This window comes from Trachypithecus francoisi, unplaced genomic scaffold (genome assembly GCF_009764315.1).
Source record: "Trachypithecus francoisi isolate TF-2019V2 unplaced genomic scaffold, Tfra_2.0 Lachesis_group8, whole genome shotgun sequence".
NCBI lineage: Eukaryota > Metazoa > Chordata > Mammalia > Primates > Cercopithecidae > Trachypithecus > Trachypithecus francoisi.
Genome location: NW_022681473.1, coordinates 1,940,780 through 1,967,236, shown reverse-complemented (window position 1 = coordinate 1,967,236; position 26,457 = coordinate 1,940,780). Strand labels below are relative to the sequence as shown.

Below are 26,457 nucleotides of genomic sequence, written 5' to 3'. Positions count from 1 at the left end.
AGCCATTGAAAGTGCTTGAGTAAGAGAGTGGCCGAGGCAACGTGTGTTTGGTGAAACCACTGAAGTATCTGTGTTGGGAGATGTTTGCTGGGAAGAGAGAGAGTGGGGGTGGCTGGGAAGAACCATGAGACCCGTGTACACATTTCAGGGGTCCACTCAGCCTGGGCGTCTCATGGAGCTGTGGCAGGCTGCATGGACCATGGTGTGCGTTTGGACTCCCAGCTGTCGGTAGGGATGTGGAGAAGGAGAGAGACCCTGGGGCAGTGGGGGCAATAGCCTGGATAGGGGAAGGTGGCAAGCAGAGGTCAGATTGGGAGGGAGTGGAAGGCCCCAAACCACAGACATTTACACCTGGGTACCGGGTGGGAGCCGGGAAGAGGGGCCAGGAGGTTGGACGCCAGCACCACCCTCTGACTGCTCCCTGCCCAGGCCAACAGTGGGGAGGGGGCATACAGCATTCTGAGGACCATGAGGGTGGGGACCCCAGGAGCTGAATCTAGGAAAGGGCTCCTTCCAGAGGAGGTCATTTGGAGATCCTGCCATCCCTACCCCCTTCCAAACAGCCAAATCCACTCTGGCACCACCGCCTTGCCTGTGACCCCACCCCAGCTCCGGGTGAACCCCCTCCCCCAGCTTCCTTGGGAGACTGCCAATCTAGGCTGAGTTTCTGCAGCTCCTTCTCTGGAGCGCGAGCCAGGCACAGGCTCTGACACTGTCAGGGCAGCAGTAATGACACTGGCCTCAAGTCTAGGGCCAGCCCAGGCCCCCTGCTGTCCCCAGACGAACCCTCAGAGGATGCGAGCCTGAGGGTCCCCATTCTGGCCCGAATGAGAAGCCACTCTTCTGGAGGTGCACTGGCGCAGCGGGGGGGGATCCTGAGGCGGCCTGGACAGAGTCAGCCTCCTCACGTCGCCCAGCCCTGACACCCAGGCCCTCCCTAGGAAGGTGGGGTGCGTGGCCTGCCTGCTCCCTCTGCAGGGTTCCCTGGGGCAACTCAGTGCTTGTGGACCTGACAGCTCTCTCTGCCTTCCTAACCCTTGATCCCTTTGATAAACATTAAAACCTCAGCATCAGCATCGCCTGGAGGCCGTGCCCTCCATGCTGCCTCCTCTGCCTCCTCTGCACAGGCACTCACAGGTACGTTCACCCCAATTCGCAAGATTCTGCCCAGCCCACCATCTGCGGTTTGTAAAAGAGAAACAATAGACCATTGTTTGCTATTTTGTTATCTAAATGCAAAACTGCACTGTGACATTACATATGCTTTTCTGGGAACACAGCCCCCACCCCAGTGTGCACGAGGAGGGGCTGGCGCTTCCTTTCTTTGGGGGAACATTGCTGTTTCTGGGGTGGGACAAGATCCAGGCTGTAGAAACCACAGAGGAGAGGGTTGACAAGCCTGGCTCCCCGAGGCCACATCAATGCCAAGCCTTCTTGATGACCACAGTCTCCACAAACACGGTAAAGGGTGGACCAGGCTCTGGGAGAGGATATTTCCTGCCAAAAAGGATTCATGTCGGGAATGCATAAAGAATTCCCACTTCTCATCATGGAAAATGCAAGGCCCCAAAGGGAAGATGAGGGGAAGAAGCGAAGGGATTGTTCGAGAGAGGGAGAAGTAGAGATGCCTGGGAAGCAGGTGGACCTGAGATACCGCTGACGTGTCAGTCAAGCTTCCTAATGTCGGGCGTGGGTGATGACCTGGAAGACAGACGCTGCTGGGTAGGGCTGGCGGAGTGTGACGGGAGAGGTGCTGGGGCTTTCCTAAGAACATGAATCTGGGCTCCCAGAGCTCATGATTCCCTCCTCCCCAGAGGGGCTCACCCTCCAGTATCCAGGCAGGGGGGCCAGGAGCACACGCACCTTTTTATATTTGTGTGTGTGCACGTGTGTGAGTATGTATGTGTTCAAAGGAGAATCTGTTGCTCGTGTAACTAAAATTAAAAATAATATAGATGTAGAGGAATTGGAAGTCTTGTGCTCTGTTGGGGGGAGTGTGTAATGGTCCAGCCACTGTGCAAAACAGTAAACATTAAAACGGAAGCACCATGTGACCCACCAATGCCACCTCTAGGTCTAGCTCCAAAAGAATTGAAAGAAGGCTGAGTGCAGTGACTCACGCCTGTAATTCCAATACTTTAGGAGGCCACGTCAGGAGGATCCCCCAGGCCAGGAGTTCAACACCAGCCCGGGCAACATATGGAGATCCCCCATCTCTACAGGAAATTAAAACATTAGCCAGGCGTGGTAGTGCATACCCGCATTCCCAGTTCCTTGGGAGGCTGAGGTGGGAGGATCGCTTGAGCCCAGGAGTTTGAGGCTGCAGTGAGCCATGATAGTGCCACTGCACTCCTGGGTAACAGAGTAAGGCCCCATCTCTTAAAAAAAAAATATATATATATATATGTGTGTGTGTGTGTGTATGTTTGTATAGAAAGGGGGTGGGGATCTCAGCTGGGCGTGGTGGCTCACGCCTGTAATCCCAGGACTTTGTGAGGCCGAGGCAGGTGGATCATGAGGTCAGAAGTTAGAGACCAGCCTGGCCAGTATGGTGAAACCCCCTGCCTGTACTAAAAATATAAAAATTAGCCAGGCATGGTGGCGCATGCCTGTAATCCCAGCTACTCGGGAGGCTGAGGCAGGAGAATCGTTTGAACCCAGGAGACGGAGTGAGCCGAGATCATGCCACTGCACTCCAGCCTGGGTGACAGAGCGAGATTCCGTATCAAAAAAAAAAGGAGCATCTCAAGGAGACGCTTGTGTGCTCACGTTCATAGGTTCAGAACTTACAAGAGCCAAAAAGCGGGTGCAACCCAAGTGTGTGTTGACAGGTGAATGAATGAATGAACAAAAGGTGGCCCATCCACACAATGACGACCATTCCGTCCTAGAAAGGAAGGAAATTCTGACACTGCTGCATAGGGATGACCCTGAGGGCGTCGTGCTGAGTGAAATAAGCCTCACAAGCGCAGGTCCTGCAGCATCCCACTTAGACGCAGTCCCTAAGGCAGTCACAGGTGTGGAGACAGAGAGCCAACGACGGTACCCACTTAGACACAGTGCCTAAGGCAGTCACAGGTGTGGACACAGAGAGCCAACATTGGTACCAGGAGCTGGGGAACAAGTGTTTAATGGGGAACAGAGTTTCAGCTTTAGAAGATGAAAAGAGTCCTGGAGATGATGGTTGTGACGGTTTCACAAGCATGTGAATGTACTTAATGCTACTGAACTGGACAATGAACAATGGTTAAAACAGTAAATTTTAGCCAGGCGCAGCGGCTCACTACTGCAAGCACAGCACTCTTGGAGGACGAGGGGCTGGGAGGTGGGAGGATCACTTGAGCCCAGGGGTTCAAGACCAGCCTGGGCAACACAGAGAAACCTCATCTCTACAAAAAATAATAAAAAATAAACTGGCTGTGGTGGCACCCGCTTATAGTCCCAGCTACTTGGGAGGCTGAGGTGGGAGGATCGCTTGAACTGAGGTGTTCGAGGCTGCGGGAAGCCAAAATTGTGCCATGGCACTCCAGCCTGGGAGACAGAGTGAAACCCTGTCAAAAAAAAAAAGAAAAGAAAAGAAAAAAAATCAAAAACGAAAACAAAACAAAAAAGGTAAATCTTATGTACAAACAGGTAACTCTTATGTACATCTTACCACAGCAAAACAATAATTATTTTACAAGCCCAGTAATAGAAAGCAGCCAGAACAGATGGGGGTGGCAACAGCCTCAGAGGTCCTCGGGGCTCCAAGTGCACCCTGGCCTGTGGGGAGTGGGCAGGGGTGGAGACGTGCGTGGGCTTCAGGGAAAGGGCCAGAGGGAAGCAGCCCCTGCTCTGAGCCACCTGGAGCACTTGCTGGAGAACCCGAGTCCCAGGTCCACTGGCCGTGGCAGGGGGAGCTGGTCCGTGGCTTTGCCATGTGGCGGCCAATCCGCCCCCTCTTCTCATCTCTGAGCCTGGTGTTCCCAAACTTTTCTACTTGCCTGTTCATCCAGCAGGCTCTGAGGGCCCGTCCTGCCCAGCAACAGGGGAACCAAGTGGCCAACTTCAGCTTTCCAGAAGCCTCAGTCCAGGGGAGGAGTTGACATGAACGAATTGGTCACACACACGCAGAAAGGTGCTGCTGCTGGGGACCTGCGGGGCGGGGCGGCAGGGGCAGAAGGAAGGTCCCCTGTTTGGGGGACCATTTATTAAAAACAGGTGGCAAGCTGAGGCATCCAATTGAGTTCATCCCGGGCCCCAAATAATCGCGAGGCCAATAAGTCCTGTCTAAAGTGAGGACGGGTGAGTCTGGACCCAGGTCCTGGCAGGACGGAGGGTCCTGGGTGTGCCACCAGCTCTCCGGTTGGAGGCTTCTGCATGGGCCGTGCCCTGCGCTGGGAGACCCCTGCCTGGGCAGCCTTGCTCCAAGGTCAGCTCCATAGAGGGTGCCCGCCCTCTCAGCCCTGGCCCGCCATCTGCCCACAGCGCTTTCTTCCCTGGATGCAGGCTTTGCCCCCCTGTGTCCTCCGCTGCACGAGGAGGGGCTTTCTTGCGTTGGCTGCCTGCCTGGCCCAGACTGACCCGGACCAGCTGAGGCTGAGGCTGACAGCACAGGGAAGGAGCCGGACGTCACTGTGGCTGCTGTGCAGAGACCAGGGTGTCTCCCCACACCTGTGGCCCCCCGGCCCCCAGGGACACAGGGTCTGCACACTGCCCCACCTGCTCTGTCTCCAGGACGCCCTCGCTCCCCAGTCTGATGGCACGGGGTGGGGGCCCAGCAGCCTTGCTGACAGTTCTTCACCCCAAGGGCCTGCCCAGTGTCTCCTGGCTCCTGGGGATGGGAGTGGCCTGGGGCGTGGCCCCACTAGCTCTGTGACAGGGATCTGGATGCCTTCCCAGGCCCCAGTTTCCCTGAGACCTGCTGGCCAGGACCACAGGCCTCCTGGTTTCCGGTTACTTTTCTGCCCCTCAGAAAGCCGCCTTGGCAGAGAGAACAGTGGCCCAGAAGATCCCAGAAGGTTCTCCAGGCCCAGAATCTGGGGATCTTGCAAGGATTTGGAATCCTGGCAGGATGTGGTAGCCGAGCCTTAATCCAGAATTTTGGGAGGCTAAGGCAGGAGGATCGCTTGAGGCCAGGAGTTTGAGACCAGCCTGGGCAACACAGTGAGACCCCCTCTCTACAAAAAAACTTTTAGAAAACAGCCAGGCGAGCTGTTGTGCCCCTACTGCCCCAGCTACTTGGGAGGCTGAAATGGGAGGATGGCTTGAGCCCAGGAGGTCAAGGCTTCAGTGAGCCATGATCAAGCCACTGCACTCCAGCCTGGGTGACAGAGTAAGACCTTGTCTCTCAAAATAAAAATTTTTAAAAATGGAAGTTAAATCCTCTTTTGGAGACTGTGGGGTGAGGGGAGTGTGGCCACACCACAGCCCTTCCACTTCCCCATTCTGTGCCCCGCACTGTGCTGTGCTGGCCACTGGCCTCACGCTCCCTGAAGCACAGCAGGTCCCCCACCCCCAAGGCCATGCTGGGGTGGGGACAGCGGCCATGTGCTTCCCTCTTGGCAGGGGCTGTTCCAGACACCTCCCTGGCCCCCCCGGCGGGGCCTCAGCTGTATTGGATGTGAGGACCATGGGCCTCCCTCTCCTGAGATTACGAAAGCCTCTGAAGTTGGGACCGTGCTGTTTCCCAAAGGGCTGCCAGGACATGCCTGCTGGGTGAATCAGTGAATGAGTGAATTCATTCTCCTGGCGGCTGGATGGGGACGATGGAGCCTCCAGCCTCCTGGGACCTGCCCCCAGTGTGGAAAGTGAGGACCCATCTGTCTTCCTGAGGAAAACCTGGGCTTAGTCCTCCCTCTGGCCCAGGCGGGGACCGGACCCCGCAGCTGGAGGGAGCCGGCTTAGCGGACGGCGAGCGTATTAAAAACAAGCTTCGGAGAAAAGCGGACAAGCTCAGGTGTTGGTAGAGTTCATCCCAGGCCCCAAAGTAATCACACGGCAAACAAGCCCTGTCTAAATATCACGGCGGCTAGAGCAGCGGCACGCAGCAGCCTGGAAATGTCAGCTGGGGGTGGGGGCTCCTCCGAGCCCCGGGATTAACGGAGGCACCTGAAGCGAATGTGCCCACCTCCTCCTTCCTGCTCCTGCTCAGGACCTGGGCTGGGCCAGCCCAGGGCACCTGGGGAGGGGCTCAGAGGGTCTCGCTGGGGCCGGGGCCACTTCTTTCAGCTCCAGCCCGGGCTGGTTCCTGTGGGGTGGCAGGCTGAGGGGAGTAGGAGACTGAGCTTGACCGGAGTGGGGTGAACACACTTCCAGGCCCCAACCAGCAGCCCAGGGGTGGGGGCAGAGAAAGCTGCCCCACTGCAGGCCCAGTGAGTCCTCAAGTGAGGCGGCCACCCGGTCACGGGGGTGTGGTGGTGTGGGTTCGGGGACCCGCCCCTGGGCGAGGCGGTCACAGCAGCCACTGCCTGAGCGGGCCGTTCCTGAGCAGGCCACCTGCGGGCTTCCCTCCAGGTCTGCCCATCGGCTCAGGGCTTCCAGAGCCCAAGGGAGCAAAACGTTTCTCCTGAGCATGGGTGGAGGGAAAAGAAGGATGTTTACGGTCGAGTTGCCCCTGGAAGCATTACCGAGCCCCCTGGAGACGGATCTCACCGCGGCGGGACCTTTGCGTTCTCTCAGGTGGTGGGGGTCTCTGCCGTGTTGTCCATAAAGGGTCAGCGTGGGGCCAACTGGGGACCTCAGTAGCCATGTCCGAGCCTCACCTGAAAGAAGAACCGGAGGCCTGGGCTGCTCCTCCCTCCCTGCCCTCAGGAGCACGGGCAGCAGCAGATGAGCTCCATGCAGGCCCCCAAAGCCAGGCAGGTGCAGGAGGGAAGGACAGGATTCAGGGACATGAGACACACAGGGGGGGTCCCCTCTGTTCCAGGATGCTCCTAAATCCAAGCCCAGCTGCCCCCAGGGTGGAGGGTGCAGGAGGCTGCGTGGACAGCCGGCCAAGAGGGAAGGCGCTGGCGAGGCCGTGGGGCCAAGCAGAGGAGCCTAGAGTGGCTGCCCAGATGGGTCCTAGGAGACGCAAGGCACCCTCCGCACCCATGTTCTGTTTCCCCGGCTCTGACCCAGTGTGCGGCCTCTCCTTCATGTCTGTATGTGGCTACTTCGAAGGCCCCTCCCCTCAGGCCCTGTATGTCCAAGCTGGGCCTCCTTCCTCTGATCGCCCCTGGGAGAGGTGGCATTGAGGTCACCTGCTCCCCTCCCAGAGTCTGTATCTTGTGGGCAAATGCCCCGGTGCCTCCCACCGTCCTCCACGCATGCAGCTGCCTGCCCAGGTCCCCTGCGAACGCAGCCCAGGGCCATGCAGGCCACAGCCAGGGCTGATCTCCCCAGGTGGGGCCTCCAAGTCTACACCTGTGGCTGGGAAGGGGCGTCACAGCACAGATGGGATGAAGCATACGAGCCCTGGGTGTGGACCTGCCTCAGCTCAGAGCAGCAGTGGGACCACATCTTCTCCCTGCCACAGGCCAGGTGACTAGCACCCAAGCCTGTGGCACTGGCACTGCTGGGGGACCAGGGCGGGCCGCGGCCTTGCAATTAGATGTGATTTGCTGTCAAAGCACAGCCGCTGCCTCTGTGAGTGACTAACGAGAACTGAATGCCGCTCTTACTGCCTTTCACTCCACTAATTTGTCAGAGGCTGTCAAGAACCAAGGGGAGGGGGCAGGGGGTGGGGACCAGAGGTCTGATTGAGTCACCAGCATGGGGGTGAGGCCGGGTGCTCAGGGGGCTCTGCAAGAAAGCAAGAGCCGTGGCAGGAACCCAGGGCCAGTAGAGGCCTTGGCCATGACGTTGTGTGAGAGTCCGGAGGGACACAGGAGCTGGGTCACCCTGTTTGTTCCATATCCATGGCTGGTCAGTCCTTCTAAGCCCCTACTATAGGCACACATGCACATGCATGCGTAGGGCACACACACACACACAAGCGCACACATGCATGCGTGTGGACATCAAATCATACACTCACATGAATAATTTTAGAAGCATGTACACACGTGTGCGTGTACACACGGGGAAGCACTCCCACACATGCTCCCTGGCACAAGCATGCACACACACATGCACACACACACACCCTTGAATGCACACTCTGTCTCCCACACAGACACAGACCAGCGAAAACTCCAGGCCAAGCTCCGGTGCACGGCTCCCAAGCCTGGCTGCGCACACACCCGGGGTGCTCTCGGCAATCCCAGCATCGCCACAGCCCTGGAGCCTCTTGCCCGGGGGGGGCCTCCACGTGATGTGGGCCAGCCAGGTGTGGGTGGAACCGTTCTACTCCCCCTCCAGCCCCAAGCCTGAGCCAACCTGAGTCTGGCATGGAGCTTCTGAAGCCAGGTGAGCAGTGAGGGGCGCTGGGAGCTTGGCCTCTGGGGGTCCCACGGGCACAAGGGGCTCAAGGCTGACCCCTCCTCCCACAAGGGCCTGCAACCGCCAATCCCTGATGTCCGCACTGTGTGGATGGCAAAACTGAGTCCAGGGCCCCAGGGGCTGAGTCAGGACCCTCTTTTCGGCCCCCTACATGGTGGGTCTCAACACTGAGGCCGTCCCTACGGGCAACAAGGATGGAAGGACAGCCCTGGCTGTCCAGGCTGGAGGGGCTCAGAGAGGAGGCCACTGGGGGACTGCCTGGAGGAGGAGGGCAGCCTGGGCCTGAGGGCCTGGCAGGATTTGGTGGGGAAGGGAAAGCGGAACCCCAGGTGGGCCGCAGCAGGAGCAAATAGGGGACAGGGAGCCATCTGTGGGGGACAGGGAGGACCTGGCTGACTGTCCAGGGTGTGGAGGAGGAGAGGCAGCCCACGGGCTCAGAACCCGAAAGAGGCACAGTGCCTGCTCTGCCGGCCTCGCTCTGGGCCTGACTTCCAAACGCCCAATTATCCCTAAGTGCATCCGATCGACCGGCAGGGCGGCTGCTCTGGGGCCCGCTTCGTCCATGCGCTCTGCCCGCCCTGCTGCGGGGCTCCATCCGATGGCCTCGTTAGGGCTAATTGCTCTGGCATTTGGGCCTGACAGGGACGGCGGATTCTGTCCTGTGTCGGGGCGTCTTGGTTCTTCCAGCTTGGGGGGTGGAGGGAAGCTGCTTCCTTACACGGCAGAGAAAGGCCAGGGCAAGATGTCATGAGGGGAGGATGCAGGCCTCACTGTCCCCTGCCTTCTTGGGACAATGGGAACTGAGGGACAGCGCAGTGTGGCATGACACCCCAAATCCTCAGGAGGTCCCCCAATGTCTCCCAAATGTGAGTGGGGGTCTAGGAGGGTGCAGGCCTGTGTCCCTGGGACCCAGGCTCTAGAGGGGGCATCTCTAGGGACCCTGGACTGTAAAGAGAACTGTGGGGTAGACATGGGCAGGGGGGCAGAGTGTGCTCCAGCATGTGTGTGCATGTACATGTGTGCACTTGTACCACCTGTGTATATGCATGTGATGTGTATGTGTCATGTATGGGTGCACATGCATAGTGTGTGGTGTGGACATGTGTCACATATGAGTGCACATGTGTAGTGTGTGTTGCGTGTGTGGTGTGCCCGTGTCATGTATGAGTGCACATGTGTAGTGTGTGCTCGTGTGTGATGCGTACATGTATCATGTGTGCACACACGTGTAGTGTGTGCTTGTATGCGATGTGTACATGCATCATGAATGCACATGTGTGGTGTGTGCTTGTATGTGTGGTGTGTGCATGTGTCATGTATGAGCGTGCTTCCCTGTGTAGTGCATGTGCGTCTGTGTGTGTGCTTATGGTGTGTCTGTGGGTCATTACGAGTGCATTGTATGTTTATTGTGTGCGTGAGTGCACTTGTATGTGTGGTGTGTAGAGCTGTCTTGTGAGTGTGCTTGTACATATAGTGCATGCATGTGTCATATGCACCCATGTGTGTGCATGCATGTGTCATATGCACCCATGTGTGTGCATGCATGTGGTGCATGCAGGTGTTATGTATGAGTGTGCTTGTATGTGTGGTATGTACATGTCACGTGTGAGTGTGCTTGCATGTATAGTGTGTGGATGGTGCTTGTACCTATGGTGTGTACATGTGTCATGGGTGCCCACACATGCATTGAGTGTTGTCTGTGTGCATGTGTGTGTGCCTCACACAGATGCCTGCATTTACCCAGGCACTCGCAAGTGGACACAATGCTGGCTCTCAAAGATCACAGGGCCACCTGAGTGCACCACAGCCAGGCCATGGCTGGATGCTGCAGAGCCACAGGGTGATGCCTGTCAGCTGGGGGCCCAGAACACCTCCTCGGCCCCTCCCCAGCACATACATGGCTGGACTCCTCCAGCAGGCCTGGATTTGGGAAGGCCCCATGGTGGGCAAGGCTGGTGCTGGGGATCAGGCCTGGTGGCCTCAGAGACTCTCCCTGTGGGTGGAGCAGCCTCACAGCCGGGTTGAAGCCAACACTCTGCCCCTGCCCCACACAGGGAGTGGGCACCAGTGCCAGGGCACAGACCTGCCGGGTGATTAATCTGGGTGATTAAGCCTCGGTGCTGAGAGGCTGTTGAGCGCTCTGGTGATGGAGCTGGCTCAGCGCTCCTTACAGCCATGGTGGCAGGGGCCATAACCACAGGGATGGCAGGAGGAAGTGGCAGAGGGTGGTGGGGTATGGAGGGGACCCCAGAGGGCTCCATGCAGGAAGGTGGAGCCTGTCGCAATGGAGGGGACAGCAAGGGGTGCTCAGACCCCTGGGGCCCCCACTCCCCCAGTCACCTGTTTTGTCTCTGATCTGGCCTCGGTCGGGCCTCACTCCTGGCCTCTCCCTCACAGCCCACCCTGGTGGGGCTCTGCCCCAGCCCCTCTCCGTCCCAGAGGCCACTATGCTGGCCCCAGGGGTCTCTTGGGGTGTGACCTCAGCCTCCAGAGAACCCTGTCCCAGCTCTGCCCTTCCCTCTGGGGTCTCTGTAGATGGGACGCTGGTCACAGCAGCCTGTCTGATTTGCCCCCTGTGGTCTGGGGTCCTGAGCCCTGCAACGCCAGGGGATAGTGCCACCGGATCTTTGAAAGACCAGTGTCAGGCCAGGCGTGGTGGCTCACGCCTGTAATCCCAGCACTTTGGGAGGCTGAGGCGGGCAGATCACGAGGTCAGGAGATCGAGACCATCCTGGCTAACACGGTGAAACTCCGTCTCTACTAAAAACACAAAAAATTAGCTGGGTGAGGTGGTGGACGCCTGCAGTCCCAGCTACTCGGGAGGCTGAGGCAGGAGAATGGCGTGAACCAGGGAGGTGGAGCTTGCAGTGAGCCAAGATCGCACCACTGCACTCCAGCCTGGGCAACAGAACAAGACTCTGTCTCAAAAAAAAAAAAAAAAAAAAAAAAAGGAAAGACCAGTGTCTTGGGAGTTGGAAAATCTGGGCTGGAGACTCATGTGTGACCCCTGAGAGGTCGCACCTCAGAACCTCAGTCCTCGCACCTGCGGAATGGATCTGTGGACACCTCAGCTGCCCGAAGGGGGATGCTGCAGGCTGACCCAGCACTGAGCTCCACCAAGGCTAGGGGCAGCCGTGTGCTCCCTCCAGACCTGTGCCTAGCGTGGAGGGGCCTCGTCCCGTGGGCGCTAGAGTGGAGCCTTCCTGGTCTTTGTGGACATCTCTGGAGAGGGTCAGAGGCAGGTGGGTGACGCAGGTCAAGGCTCAATCCCAGGTGGTCCAGACTGGAGAGGTACCCTCGAGCTGGGAGAGGGGAGGCTGGCCAGGGTGGACTTTCGGGGCCTTCATGGGTGTCCTCACCATCTGGGATGGGGGAGGGGCATGGCACAAAGGAGGGCGGGACCAGGGCCAGGACTGGAGTCGGGGCACCTCCGTGCCCACAGGGGCCTTGGATCTGGGATGCAGCACGGTTCTCTGGCCCTGAAGGGGCTGGTGTGTGCGACAGGCCTCCCAGGAGTGGACAGGCAGGCCTGGATGCTGCCTGACTGGGACGGGAGGCTGGAGGCAGGGCAGGTGCAGGGGCCTGAGGGCAGCACTCACCTCCTCAGGGGTCCAGGGGCCTCCCTGGCCTCAGCACCTGGCCTGAGCTCCTGCCTCCAGAGAGCCTGGCCTCAAGGAAGAGTCTAGAAAGCTTAGTTCCCATCGGGCTTCCATGAAAGCACAACTGGCCCAGGCAGGAAACCGAATTAAAAAGCAATATTTGTATCAGTGGAAGACATTTGCTGAAAGGTTAAATCCACATCCGGCAGTGTTGGCCATGAGTCTCAGGCGTGGTGTTCGTCAGGCATGTCTCTCCTGGCCTGGGCACCTGAGCACTCAGGCCACGCTGGGCAGAGCTGGGGCGGGGCGCTCGGGGGCCTGGGGCTGCCTCACCGAGGGATCCCCAGCAGTCCACCCTGGGGCAGGCAAATGACCCTCTTCCATGGACCTTGAGGGGACTTGGGGGGAGCCATGAAGAGCCTCAGCAGTCCTGGACACTGGGCAGGGAGGCTGGGCCACCCGGGGCCATCATCAGGGACTCAGGTGGGTGGGCCTCAGCCCCGGGTGAGAAGCTCACAGGCGGCAGGGTGAAGCCAGAGGTTGGGTCTTCAGGCAAATCCCTCCAACACCCTTTTGAGCAGGCAACCAGACCTACTGTGGGCCAGGACCTAGAGGTGGAGGCCTTTGGGGAAGGCCGTGGAGGGGCACAGCATCTCTGAGGGAGGACAGGGTCTGCACTGGGTGCTGGGAGACAGCAGGGCCTGAGCGGTGGGCTTCCCTGCCCCCAGGGAGGTTCCAGAGGAGTGCAAGGGAGGGGGCATTAATATCATGGCAAGAAACGGCAGGCCTTGTAGAGTGAGCAGCAACCAAGGTGGGTTTTGTGGGATGCACAGGAGCTCACCTGAATAAGAGGTGGCTAAGGAATGACACTGCGAACTGGGGATCACGGAGCCCCAAATCCTTCTGGGGCAGGAAGTGGGAAGGGTTGTGGTGTTCTCCCCTTTGCTCTGACTGAGCACTCAGCCTGCCTGCAGAAGACAGCGAGGAGCCGCCGAGGGGTGTGGAATAGGGATGCCATGGCTGGAGCAGTTTCAGGAAAGGTCCCAGGGGCTATCACTGAAGAGAGAATGGGGACGGGGGGTGTCCCACAGCTGACAGGAGCAGAGTGAGCCCTGAGAGATGCCAGCTCTGGGTGCCACAGTGACCAGCCGGGGAACGCCTTTAAGAAGTCAGGGAGCGTCCAGGGCTTCTGGTTCCTGCTGGGCCCAGTGTGCCACCTTGGGCTGCCAACACCAGAAAGCCCAGCAGACACAGGAAGCCCCATGACAGTCGGAAACGGTTCCTCTCCAGGAGGGACAGCGGTGGCAGCGTTCAGCCTCAGGCCATGCACTCTGGGGCCACGTCCTTCCCTCTCTACAGTCCACCATTGTCAAGGTGGGCTCTGGCCATCTCTGCTGACCCCACGGGGATGAGGAGGCCTCCCCTTCCATCAGAAGCCACGCTGGGCAGGGGCATCACTCCCTGGATCGGGGCAGTGGCTGGGAGCAGGAGGTGCCAGTGGGCGTGGGCTGGGTGCGGGTGCCTGCGGACCGTGGGGTGGACACGGACCTCGGGGGAGGCTCTAGGCTGGGGTTGTCCTCAAGGGAGTTCTCAGGTCACCCCAGGATCACCCTCGCCCTCAGGCCCGGTGGGGTAGAGGAGAAACTGCAAAGGTCTGTCCAAGGGGAAGGGCGTCAGGGCCCTCAGCACTGAGGGACGCGTGTGCTCTTCAAAGAAAGGGCCACAGGACCTCTGAGGGAAGCCAGGAGGCTGGCAGTGGGCCATACAGGGGCTGGGTGGGGTGGGTGGAAGCCGTCCCTGGCATGCGCTCCTGGCCCTGGTTGCCCTGGCCACCCTGGTGGGGGCTGCCATGCAGGAGGCGGGAGTCATTTGGAAACGCATGGCATCTCCTCAGAGATGCCTTCTGCAGCCTCCCAGGGTCCTCCACACTGGACGGGTGGGCCCTCCTGGGACATTCTGGACCCCTCGGGGCGAGCCTGGGGAGCCTCTGCAATGACCACACCTGCAGGGCCTGGGGGCTGCGGGCAGATGGCACTCCTAGGAAACCCATCGACGAGACACACAGCCTGGAGTCTTCCGGAGAAGCAAACAAATTGCCTCCTGACATCCAAGGCTGGAGGCTGGATTCCCCGTCTTGGGGCTTTCTGGGTCCGTATGCCACAAGGGTCTGGTGTTCATTAAAAGTATGCCCCTGGGTTGCCAGAGAGCCCCTCCCTGTGTGCTCCCATGAGGTGTGTGAGGCCAAGGGGACCCTGGCTGTCTCAGCCCCCCGCAGAACATGAGTCCCTGGTCCCCACAAGCCCGCAGGCTGAGGATGATTCAGACAGGGCTGGGGAGTGAAGGCAATTAGATTCCACGGACGAGCCCTTTCTCCTGCGCCTCCTTCCCTCCCTCCTCACCCACCCCCGCCTCCATCAGGCACAGCAGGCAGGGGTGGGGGACGTAAGGAGGGGAAGGTAGGGGACCCAGAGGGGCTTTGACGTCAGCTCAGCTTATAAGAGGCTGCTGGGCCAGGGCTGTGGAGACAGAGCCCGGACCTCCACACTGAGCCATGCCCACCCCCGACGCCACCACACCACAGGCCAAGGGCTTCGCAGGGCTGTGTCTGAGCTGGATGCCAAGCAGGCAGAGGCCATCATGGTAAGAGGGCAGGTAGGTGCCCGGCGGCTGCAGTGGACTGGAGCCCAGGGCTGGTGCCAGCTGCCTCTGCTACTCCCCAGTCTGGCTGGCAACCCCAGGCTCAGGCTCCATGCAGACCCCTGGGACCTGGTGTGGGTGTGGAGTCCTGGGCACCGCGGCATCCCCTGTGCCTGGTGTTTGAGTCCCTGCTGGGGGAGGGTAAGGTGATGCCTGTCACTGTGTGTGCCCCCCTTAGGCCGACCTCCCTCGGGAGTTGTGTGGGTCCCCGTGTCTTCCTTCGTCTTGAATCTTAATGATGGGAACGTGGAAACAAATCCATCCAAAAAATCCCACACGGCCAGAGGTCCCTGGCTGCTGCACACAGCCCCCACCCTACTCCCACCTGCCCCTGCCTCCCTCTGCCCCAGCTGCCCTGGTCAGCAGCCCAACCAGCCTGCCTGCTCCAGGAGGCAGCCCCAAGGCCTTTCCCGGGCTCTAGCAGCAGCTCATAGTGGAGGGTCCTGGGCAAATAGGGGGCAAGTCCAGAGTCAAAGAGCATCTGGGCTCTGGGGCGATTCCCGTTGGCCTGTTCCTCCCTTATTTCTCTCATTCATTCATTCATTCGCATGGAGTCTGTGTTCCCTGTGACCCGTACTTGGAAGCCCTGTGTACAGGGGGCTGTGCCAGCCAGGCTGGATCATCGGGAGCTTCCCAGCCTGCAGGAAGGGTTTTCAGTGCCTCCGTGGGCACACAGAACCATGGTGTCCCTGGCACATTTGAAATGGATTTTTATTTATGGACCTCGATTGAAATGTGGTGTGAGTTGTAGCAGTGTCATTTCCAGGTACCTTCTCAGGGACGCGGGGCGCCCTCCCCCGCCCTCCCCCACCAGGCTCCCCACCAGGCCCTCCCCAGGGGGACCCGGGCCCGGCCTCACGGGCTCTCCGTGGCCTGGAACTGCAGCCGTAGCTGCATCCTACACCCCCGCCCCGAGGGTAAGAGGCGACTCCAGGAGGGGCTTCTGCTGCTCCCCTTCATGTTCCACGACCCTGGAAGACCAGGGTGAAGCTGATTCTCCTCTTACAAGGGGCCCAGAGCCTTCCTGGGAGTCCAGCTCCAAAAGATGAGCCCCCGGTGTCTGCCAAGTCCCCCTCTGTCCAGGCCTGGGACGGCTCTGGGATCGAGGGGTCGGAGGTGCTGAGCCAGGGAGAGGCACCTGCACCCAGAGCTATGACAAAGGGCAGAGGGATGACAAGGCAGCCAGAAGCGGGTGCCTGGGGGGGGCGCAGAGGGGCAGGGCCCGAGGACAGGCGTCCTGATGGGCTGTGAGAAAGGGTCCCTGCGCCGGAGCCAGGAGGGTAGGGGGTTTGTTCACTGGGGCCCTGTGGGGGCAGCTCCTTTCTGAGCTGCCGTTCCCTCCCCGGCAGCCAATGCCACCGTCCAAGACATCGCCCTCTTCCCACCACTAATCCAGCTAGCGCCTGGCCTGGGGACGGGTGACACAGCGTCTCTGTCTGTCTGTTCCCCACAGAGCGAGGAGCAGGCGAGCACCCTCCCAGCCCCCACTCCTCCCCCTCCACCACCGCTTCTGGCTGGGCTGCCCCCATCGGGAAGGGTGTGCAGTGCCTGCAGGCACCTCGGCTAGCATCTGCCCCAGCAGGCACACAGTAGGCGCTCACCAATGTGCTCTCATGCCTGGCCTGTGTGCCATCAGCGCCGCCCAACTGTGGGATCAGCTCTGGGTGGGGGTCCCCGGGTCTCAGCAGGTGGAGGAGGCATGGGCGCCCCCTGTCCCCACAGTCCCCGCGGTTCATTGGGCGACGGCAGAGCCTCATCGAGGATGCCCGCAAGGAGCGGGAGGCAGCGGTGGCAGCAGCAGCTGCTGCAGCCCCCTCGGAGCCCGGGGACCCCCTGGAGGCCGTGGCCTTTGAGGAAAAGGAGGGGAAGGCCGTGCTAAACCTGCTCTTCTCCCTGAGGGCCACCAAGCCCTCAGCGCTGTCCCGAGCTGTGAAGGTGTTTGAGGTGAGCTAGTGGCCTTCGTGTCCCTGGGGCAAGTTCACCTGTGGGTGGGGCCGTGTGGGGTGAGTTCCTGGGCCCTCTATAGCAGAGGTGCAGCTGTCCAGGCCACTGAGGCCGGCACAGGATGCAGCGGGGGAGTCTCAGGCCTCGGCTCAGCCCCCATGGCATCTAGCCACACCCCCGTGTTTTTGAGGGATCCTGAGCCCAGCCCTAGGGCTGAAGCCACCGAGCCTCCACTGTGCCTCCTGCCTTGCCCATCCCCTGGATCCCCCTCATCCACCATTTCACACATGGGGGGCTCCCAGCAGGGCAGCATGGGAGGCAGGGGTAGGACGGTGTGCCCTCTCCCTCCTGCCTAGCACAGGGACTGAGGTGATCACTGATTGCATTAGTCACTCCGGCCCCACTGTGCCCGGGGGGCAGGTGACCCGGCTCCCAGAACAAGCTCCCAAATGACATTAAAGCCAAACTCCCCCAGCCCAGCTCCCAGAGCCAGCTTCGTGGCCCGAGGGCCACTGCGACCCACCGCCCTTGTTGCTGGGCAACGGAGGTGGGGGTGGGGCGGACCGTTCTGGCCGATGTCCTGGATGCTCAGGGGCCAGTGAGACTCAGGGCCCATCCTACAAACCTGGATGAGGTCACCAGGGTTGGGGGCACCTTCTGACCAGTGGCTGAGGAGCTGGACAGTGTGACACGGCCTTGGGACACACAGACAGAGCTTCCCAGAAGCAGGTCAAGCCTCAAGCGGTGACAAATCCTGGTTAGGTGCATGACACAAAACCCAGTTTGCCAGTGGCAAACCCTGGTCTGGTGGCTGACAGCTGACCTGAGCCTGGAAGAACGGAATCTGTGTGCTGCTAGAACAAAAGTCAAGGGCAGGGCCTGGCCAGCCGGTCAGATGTGCCTCCTCCCCTCCTCCTCACCCTCTCTCCATCTCTGTCTCTTTCTCCTTCTCTCTCTCTTCCTGCTTTTGCTCCCTAAGACGTTTGAAGCCAAAATCCACCACCTAGAGACCCGGCCCGCCCAGAGGCTGCGAGCCGGGGGCCCCCACCTGGAGTACTTTGTGCGCCTCGAGGTGCCCCGAGGGGACCTGGCCGCCCTGCTCAGTGGCGTGCGCCAGGTGTCAGAGGACGTGCGCAGCCCCGCGGAGCCCAAGGGTGAGGCGGTTTTCTGTCCTTGAGTGCCGCCAAATGACCTTGAGACACTGGGGTGCAGGGGCTCCTGCAGGGGGACCCTACAGTGACCACGTGGTGATGGACTGTTTCCCTCTCTGTGGGCTCCACTCTGCCCCCCGTTTTGCTACACATCCGTGTCTGGGCCTGGGGCCACCTCCAGAATCCCCCCGCGGCTCTCACAGCCCCTGCTGCCTCTGCCCCCTGGAAGTCGTGTAGGGGAGACTGCTTCGAGGTGGGTGACGCGGCCCCATGGCTCCGAGCTCACCAAGACCTCTTCCTCCATCCCCCATAAAGTCCCCTGGTTCCCAAGAAAAGTGTCAGAGCTGGACAAGTGTCATCACCTGGTCACCAAGTTTGACCCTGACCTGGACTTGGACCACCCGGTGAGTGGTGTGCCCCCCACTCAGGCCTCTTGCCCCTGATCACATCCCCTACCCTTATCCTAACCCTGGACAGGAGTCTGTTGGCTTCAGGAGCCCCCGTGGCCTGTGCCCCCAACCTGAGCATGGCCTCCTGACCCGTGCACCCCTCTGCCCTCAGGGCTTCTCGGACCAAGTGTACCGCCAGCGCAGGAAGCTGATTGCTGAGATTGCCTTCCAGTACAGGCAGTGAGGGGCCCCTGCGCTCGGGACCCAGACTCCATCCTGCAGGCTTACGCTGGACCTGGGGGGCGGGAGGGAAGGACAAAGGGGGGGGACCCATCTTGTCACAGCATCAGTGCCTCCTGCCAGGCAGCTCTGCTCCAGGGCTTTCCATGTCCCCAATTCCCAGTGGGGAAACTGAGGCCCGGTGGGGGGCTAGAGCAACCCACTGAGGCTGCACAGCCGGCACAGTCAGCCGGGGTGCACCCTCCTGCCCATCCTCCGACCCAAAGGCCTCACTGCACAAGGCAGGTGTGGACCTGTGCCCACAGAGGCTCCCTCCCTCCCTCTTGCCCTTCCCACTCCCCGAGGGGACCTGCTGATCACTGGCCCCCTCCCCAGCGGCGACCCGATTCCCCGTGTGGAGTACACCGCCGAGGAGATTGCCACCTGGTGAGACCCCGTGCAGCTAGCTGGCGAGGGACTGGGGAGGAGCCCGGGGGATGCCTCCTGGAATCCTGGTGTGTGAGGGCCGCCTCCAGGGACCTCGGCACAGCAGGAGAGACGAAGGCCAGGAAGAAGAGGGACCTCCAGGGCTCAGAACGTTGGGTTGGGAGGAAGAGGCCAGCCATCCTGTGGGGCCATCCCCAGTATGCTGAGGGACCACCCCTCACCTCCCCCTACCCCCGGGATTCCCCAAAGCCACCAGCAAAAGCCCTTCCCAGGGGCCTGGGTCTTCACGGGTCCCCAAGAGGCCTGCGTTGGGAGGGGTTCAGGCAGGCAGAAGCACCCACAGCTCAGGAGGGGCTTCAGGGAGGGGGGTTCGGGCACTGGGGGGCGGCATTGGAGGGCCCTGAGCCCCGCTGCCCGCAGGAAGGAGGTCTACACCACTCTGAAAGGCCTCTACGCCACGCACGCCTGCGCGGAGCACCTGGAGGCCTTTACCCTGCTGGAACGCTTCAGCGGCTACCGGGAAGACAACATCCCCCAGCTGGAGGATGTCTCCCGCTTCCTGAAGGGTGGGCCCAGACGGGAGGGGCGCGGAGCGGGGTGGGGCCGGGGACGGTCAGCCACGCGCCCCAGCCCAGCGCGGTTCCAGCCCGTCCTGGCTTGGCAGTGACCAGAGTGGCCCCTTGCAGAGCGCACGGGCTTCCAGCTGCGGCCTGTGGCCGGCCTGCTGTCCGCCCGGGACTTCCTGGCCAGCCTGGCCTTCCGCGTGTTCCAGTGCACCCAGTATATCCGGCACGCGTCCTCGCCCATGCACTCCCCCGAGCCGTGAGTGCGCGCCCCGGCCCCAGCCCGAGGGTGGGGGGTGCGACGGGCGGCCCCTCATTGCCCCCCCCTCCTCCGCGCAGGGACTGCTGCCACGAGCTGCTGGGGCACGTGCCCATGCTGGCCGACCGCACCTTCGCGCAGTTCTCCCAGGTACGCCGCGGCCTCGAGCGAGTCGGGTCACCCCGGGGCTGGCCAGGCGCCGGGGGCGGGGGTCGGTGTGCGGGTGGGGGGAGTGTGCAGCCTGCTCCTGGGTCCCGCCATGGGGGCTCAGCGCCCCGAGGGTCGCGCGGCAGAGGGCGGGGCTGGAGCGGAGCCTCCCACGGCCTGTGCTGCCACCTGCCGGCTCTCTGGGAATGGCGTCCACGTGCTTAGGGATATGGTCAAGGAGGGCTGCCTGGAGGAGGAGGCCCGGTGGAGGTGCGGATCCAGTGGAGGTCGCCAGGGAAGGCCTCTGCCGCCCGGGAAGTGTCCCAGAGACCCCTGGAGGGGCTGCGGACACCCCCGGCGCCCCCACCTCGAGCACCACCCAGGGCTGCCTCTCCCCACCCTTCATCCTCCTCCCTGCTCCACAGGACATTGGCCTGGCATCCCTGGGGGCTTCGGATGAGGAAATTGAGAAGCTGTCCACGGTGGGTTGACCCCTCCATGCAGGGCCCGGGATGTGGGCTTGGGGGTCCGAATCCAGGCTTTGCCCTCCTGCCGTCCAGGCTGAGTCCTCTGCTTCCACCCAGGAATCGTGACCCTCACCCTGACTCGCCTGTGGCCTGGCCTGGCCTCCCTGGGGGTGGTGTCCCGGTCACAGGTGACCAGGGGCTGCCAGGTGGTGGCAGCTGTCTCAGGGCTGATGCTGCCTGCCTTCCCCACAGCTGTACTGGTTCACCGTGGAGTTTGGGCTGTGCAAACAGAACGGGGAGGTGAAGGCCTATGGCGCCGGGCTGCTGTCCTCCTATGGGGAGCTCCTGGTAAGACCCTCTCCTTGCTGCAGTCCCCAGCAGAGGGACAGGGCTAGGGGACAGTGCAGGGAGAGGACAGGCTCCCAGCGGGAGGAAACGGAGGCCTGGGCCTCCAGGACTCAGGCTCTGTTTGGGAGAAGGCTTGTCTCTGCCCAGTCCTCACCCCACCCTATCCCAGGCCTCAGAAGGCCCGGCGGGAGAGGTGGGGGCGACTCTGCCCCAGGAACCCCCCCAGCGTCAGGCTGTGGTACCCCGGTTCCCTCAGGGACCTGGGTGCAGTGGAGTCAGTGATGCCATTGGCCTCCTGCCAGCACTGCCTGTCTGAGGAGCCCGAGATTCGAGCCTTCGACCCTGAAGCAGCAGCCGTGCAGCCCTACCAAGACCAGACGTACCAGTCAGTCTACTTCGTGTCTGAGAGCTTCAGCGACGCCAAGGATAAGCTCAGGTGGGCTAGGCTCCCAGGGCAAGCCCCCCACGGTGCCCCACACTGGGCCAGCCAGGCCTTCCTTCTGGCCTTGAGCAGGGCTGGGCCTGTGAGCCCAGGTCACAGATAAGAAAACCAACCCCCGGTTGCCGCAGCCCCCACACAGCAGGGACCCCGTCCGTGAGAAGGACCCCAGCGTCTGGGGGGTGGCAGACCCATAGGACTGGGGGCTGCTGGGTGGCCGGGTCAAGGCTGGTCTTGGAGGTGCTGGCAGAGCCTGAGTTTTGTGAGGAGGTCCTGTGGAACCTGTCCCAACCCCCTGCCCTGGGATGGGGAGAAGTCAGAGGGGATAGACAGAGTCAGGGTGGGGGGCATGGCGGGAGTGGGGTCCCCAGGGCTGGGGGCCTTTGGTGCAGTGACCAGAGTGTCAGGAGAGGAGAGCAAAGCCCACTAGCCTCATCCTCATGAAAGGTCTCATCATTTTCCCTCCAGCCTCCTGTAGTGCACTGGGGAAACTGAGATCAGGGGCTATGTTTCCAATGGATGGGGGTGCTGAATTCCACCCACAGGCTTAGGGATATGGTCAAGGAAGGCTTCCTGGAGGAGGAGGCCCAGTGGAGGTGCAGAGAGGGATGGGACACCCGGCAGAGTCTCTAGTGGAAAAGGCGCCTAGTGTATCTCCCCCATGAACCCCCTCACCCAGTCCTGGAAGAGGCCTCAGTGTCCCGCCTGTGACCAGGTGGCTCAGAAAAGCCCTAGGAGCGCTGAGCCACCGTGAAGGTGGAAGCGTGGCCCCGGCTTTCCCTCTCCTGGAGGCTGCAGACTCTGCCCGCCAGTTGACGAGGGCTCTGCCACTCTCCTCCCCAGGAGCTATGCCTCACGCATCCAGCGCCCCTTCTCCGTGAAGTTCGACCCGTACACCCTGGCCATCGACGTGCTGGACAGCCCCCAGGCCGTGCGGCACTCCCTGGAGGGTGTGCAGGATGAGCTGGACACCCTGGCCCATGCGCTGAGTGCCATTGGCTAGGTGCAGGGCACCCCCGAGGGCCCTTCCCAACCTCCCCTGGTCCTGCACTGTCCTGGAGCTCAGGTCCTGGTGAGGGGCTGGGTCCTGGGTGCCCCCACGCCCTCCCTGCTGCCAGGCTCCCGCTGCCCCTGCATCTGCTTCTCAGCGCAACAGCTGTGTGTGCCCGTGGTGAGGTTGTGCTGCCTGTGGTAAGGTCCTGTCCTGGCTCCCAGGGTCCTGGGGGCTGCCGCGCTGCCCTCCGCCCTTCCCTGGCACTGTCTGCTGCCCCAATCGCCGTCACAATAAAAGACAGTGTGCTCTCTACACCTGCCTGGCCTCACATCTGTTCACAGAGACAGACCCGGGGATCCCCAGACTCCCACACCCCAACCCCAGCCTCACTCAGGGGTGTTGCCCTGGCCTCCCTCCTCTGGGAGATGGCTGGCCACCCTGGCCAGGCAGCTGGCCCCTCCGGGCCTGGTTTCCCTGCCTACCCTGAGGCCCCACCCAGCGCTGAGCCCTCAGCAGCTCCAGAGGCTTGGGCACCCTGGCTGAACTGCCCCACCTCTGTGGGGTGCCCTCCCAGGGTGGGGAGCCAGGTGCCAGGTGCCAGTAGGAGGGCCTCTCTCAAGCCTGGCAGGGAGCAGGGTCACAACCGTGCTGGCTGGGGGTGGTCTCAGAGGTGGGCCTGCAGGCCTAACCCTCCCTGCTGACAGGCCTCCCAGCCCTTGGGAGGAACGGGGATGGAGGAACAGCTGCCCCAAAGCCGTCGCCTACCGGCAGCAGGCTCTGCAAACCAAGGGGGAGCCTCAGCGTGGTCCCCAGCACATGTGCTGATGGGGAGGGTCCGGCTGAGCTGGTGCCAGGCAGATGGTCTGGGCCTGTCTCCCCAGCGAGGCAGGCGGGGGACTGGATTTCAGACTCTGTAAGATGCCCCTGGCTTACCTGAGGGGCCTGGACATTGCCCTCCAGAGAGAGCACCCAACACCCTCCAGCCTTGGCCGGCCAGGGCGCCCCCTTCCTATCTTGGAGAGAGCAGCCCCAGGGCATCCTGCAGAGTGGCTGGGACACCAGCTGGCCTTCAAGGCCTCTCCCTCCCTCCAGCTGCCCCACCACACTCTGCTGGGATCCTGGCTCTCAGCCCCCAGGCCGACAACCCGGGCAAACTCCTACTCATCCGTGAAGGCCCTCCCGGCACGGCAGTCCTTCCCAGCCGGCAGTCTGTTCCTCACACACCTTGTCGGTGCCCAGCCCCTGAAGTTGCACCTGGGGGTGTCTCTGAAGGACTGTGAGCCTCAAGGAAGCCCTGGGAAAATGCCTGCCTTGCCTCCCCCCAGCCCTGCCAACCCCTGGCTCTGCCCTCCCACCTGGGTCCCCCCGATCCAGCCTCCCTCCTTACACACCCCTCTTAAGGAGGCACCCACGTCTTCTCTGGCTGCTGGGCCTCAGAGCACGGTGGCGTCCTGGGGCAGCCCCTGCATGTCCTGCTGTGGCATGGCTCGGGGTGGAAAGGGCGGAAGGGAGAGGCCCTACAGACAGCTGGTGCCCACTACCAAACCTGCTCGGGGCAGGAGAGCCTAAGGCTGGGTGTGTGCGGGGCGGCCTGGAGAGGTTCCGAAGCTGAGGCCAGGGTGGGACATAGGGATAGGAGGGGCCGGCGCACAGGATGCTCCAACCTGCCTGCCCCCATGGTCTCGCTCTCCTGCTGCTGGGACTTCCTGATCCTGCCCGTGGTGCTAAGAGGCAAGTAGGGGCTGCGGGCAGCAAGGCTCGGAGCCCATGCCCCCTCACCATGGGTCAGGCTGGGCCTCCAGGTGCCTGTCCTGGGGGACTGGGAGGGCCGGAGGGGTGCACCCCAGGGGCTCAGCCCAGATGACACTATGGGAGTGATGGGGTCGTGGGGCCTGGCTAGGAGAGGGGAGATGGGCGGAGGCTCCCAGAAGAGGAGTGGGGGCTGAGAGAGTGCCTGGGGAGCCTGGACGGAGCTGGGCCAGCGCACAGCCTCCCATACCTGCCCATGGAGTCCTGCCGCCACCCCCAGATCACATGGAAGATGAGGTGCGGGTGGCCTGCTGGGGACTCGCTGTTTGTCCCCGGGTCCCTGGGTCGTGCCCTCCTTCTGCCACCCTGGGGAGCTGAGGGCCTCACCTGGGGCTGCTGTCCTGAGGCAGGTGGGAACTGGGCAGCCAGCAGGGAGGGGACCCTCCCTCACTCCCCCACCCCCGCCACCTTGGCCCATCCATGGGGGCATCTTGGGCAACTGGGGACTGAGAACAGGGTTCCCGAGGACAGGGGGTCTGGGGACAGTGGCGCAAAGAGCCCCGCTCTGCAGCCCCCAGCTCTCCTGGTATAATGTGGAAAGTGGGCCAGGGGAGTGCTTTGCTCTCCTGGAGACATTTGCCCCCAGCTGCGAGCAGGGACAGGCCTGGCCACCAGGCCCCTGGTTAAGACTCTAATGACCCGCTGGCCCTGAGGAAGAGGTGCTGACGACCAAGGAGATCTTCCCACAGACCCAGCACCAGGGAAATGATCCGGAAATTGCAGCCTCAGCCCCCAGCCATCTGCCAACCCCCCCACCCCAGGCCCTAATGGGCCAGGCAGCAGGGGTTGGCAGGTAGGGGAGATGGGCTCTGAGACTATAAAGCCAGTGGGGGCCCAGCAGCCCTCAACCCTCCGGGACAGGCTGCATCAGAAGAGGCCAGCAAGCAGGTCTGTTCCAAGGGCCTTCGCGTCAGGTGGGCTCAGGGCTGCCCCACTTGGGGCAGCTCTGCAACAGGGAGAACATGGCTGGGCTCTTGAAGCGTTTGGGGGTGAGCCCAGGGACCCCAGGGCAGGGCACCTGGCCTTCAGCCAGCCTCAGGCCTGCCTGTCTCCCAGGTCACTGTCCTTCCGCCATGGCCCTGTGGATGCGCCTCCTGCCCCTGCTGGCGCTGCTGGCCCTCTGGGGACCTGACCCGGTCCCAGCCTTCGTGAACCAGCACCTGTGCGGCTCCCACCTGGTGGAAGCCCTCTACTTGGTATGCGGGGAGCGAGGCTTTTTCTACACACCAAAGACCCGCCGGGAGGCAGAGGACCCGCAGGGTGAGCCCCACCGCCCAGCGCTGCCCCTGGCCGCCCCCAGCCAGCCCCTGCTCCTGGCGCTCCCGCCCAGCGTGGACAGAAGGGGGCAGGAGGCTGCCACCCAGCAGGGGGTCAGCTGTACTTTTTAAAAACGAAATGAAGTTCTCTTGGTCACCTCCTAAAAGTGACCAGCTCCCTGTGGCCCAGTCAGAATCTCAGCTTGAGGACGGTGTTGGCTTCTGCAGCTGAGCCCCGAGATACATCAGAGGGAGGGCACACTCCTCCCTCCACTCGCCCCTCAAACAAATGCCCCGCAGCCCATTTCTCCACTCTCATTTGATAACCACAGATTCAAGTGTTTTGTTGAGTACAAGTCCTGGGTGACCTGGGGTCACAGGGTGCCCCACGCTGCCTGCCTGAGTGGGCCAGACCCCTGTCGCCAGGCCTCACGGCAGCTCTGTAGTCAGGAGATGGGGAAGATGCTGGGACAGGCCCTGGGGAGAAGTACCGGGGACACCTGTTCAGGCTCCCACCGTGGCACCGCCCTGGGGTGGGGGAAGGAGGTAGGACATGTGGGCATTGGGGCCTGTGGGTCTACACCCAGTGTGGGTGACCCTGCCTCTAACCTGGGCCCAGCTTGGCTGGAGACGGGTGGGAGTGCGACCTGGGGCTGGTGGGTAGGTGGGCACTGTCTCTCCCTGACTGTGTCCTCCTGTGTCCCTCTGCCTCGCTGCTGCTCCGGGACCTGCTCTGCACGGCCCGCCCTGGCAGTGGGGCAGGTGGAGCTGGGCGGGGGCCCTGGCGCGGGCAGCCTGCAGCCCTTGGCGCTGGAGGGGTCCCTGCAGAAACGCGGCATCGTGGAGCAGTGCTGCACCAGCATCTGCTCCCTCTACCAGCTGGAGAACTACTGCAACTAGATGCGGCCCGCAGACGGCACGCACCCTCCGCCTCCTGCACCAAGAGAGATAGAATAAAGCCCTTGAACCAGCCCTGCTGTGCCGTCTGTGTGTCTTGGGGGCCCTGGGACAGGCCCCGCTTCCGGGCACTGTTGTGAGCCCCTCCCAGCTCTCTCCACGCTCTCTGGGTGCCCACCAGTGCCAATGCTAACCAGACCCAGCATCCGGTGGCTCTCCCCAAAGCGGCGATGCCTGTCGGCTGCCCGCTACCCCCACCCTGTGGCTCGGGGTCCAGCATCAGAGCTGGGGGGTCTCTGAGAGGCCACTGAGAAATGACTTCTTGTTCAGTAGCTCTGGACTCTTGGAGTCCCCAGAGACCTTGTTCAGGAAAGGGAATGAGAACATTCCAGCAATTTTCCCCCACCTAGCCCTCCCAGATTCTATTTT

The 26,457-nt window shown here is 61.9% G+C and overlaps 2 protein-coding genes across 2 annotated transcripts; both read left to right on the top strand.

The window, feature by feature from the left end:
* Nucleotides 1–14,553: 14,553 nt before the first annotated feature.
* Nucleotides 14,554–22,378, top strand: TH (tyrosine hydroxylase). Its single transcript, XM_033206821.1, is given in 14 exon segments — nucleotides 14,554–14,593; nucleotides 14,596–14,642; nucleotides 16,422–16,643; nucleotides 17,623–17,797; nucleotides 18,110–18,198; nucleotides 18,356–18,423; nucleotides 18,799–18,849; nucleotides 19,270–19,415; nucleotides 19,536–19,671; nucleotides 19,752–19,821; nucleotides 20,244–20,300; nucleotides 20,538–20,633; nucleotides 20,936–21,069; nucleotides 21,916–22,378. Coding segments are annotated over 14 exon segments (1,491 nt in total). The 3' UTR covers nucleotides 22,076–22,378.
* Nucleotides 22,379–24,696: 2,318 nt separating this feature from the next.
* INS (insulin) lies at nucleotides 24,697–26,103 on the top strand. The gene is made up of 3 exons (XM_033206820.1): nucleotides 24,697–24,763; nucleotides 24,932–25,135; nucleotides 25,886–26,103. Exons 2-3 carry the CDS (start codon nucleotides 24,949–24,951, stop codon nucleotides 26,029–26,031), a joined length of 333 nt encoding a protein of 110 aa, XP_033062711.1. The 5' UTR covers nucleotides 24,697–24,763; nucleotides 24,932–24,948; the 3' UTR covers nucleotides 26,032–26,103.
* Nucleotides 26,104–26,457: the final 354 nt, after the last annotated feature.

Coding starts and splice junctions, on each gene's coding strand:
- INS (XM_033206820.1), top strand. CDS start 24,949: ATGGCCCTGTGGATGCGCCTCCTGCCCCTGCTGGCGCTGCTGGCCCTC. Junction 25,136..25,885: donor GGAGGCAGAGGACCCGCAGG/GTGAGCCCCACC, acceptor CCGCCCTGGCAG/TGGGGCAGGTGGAGCTGGGC.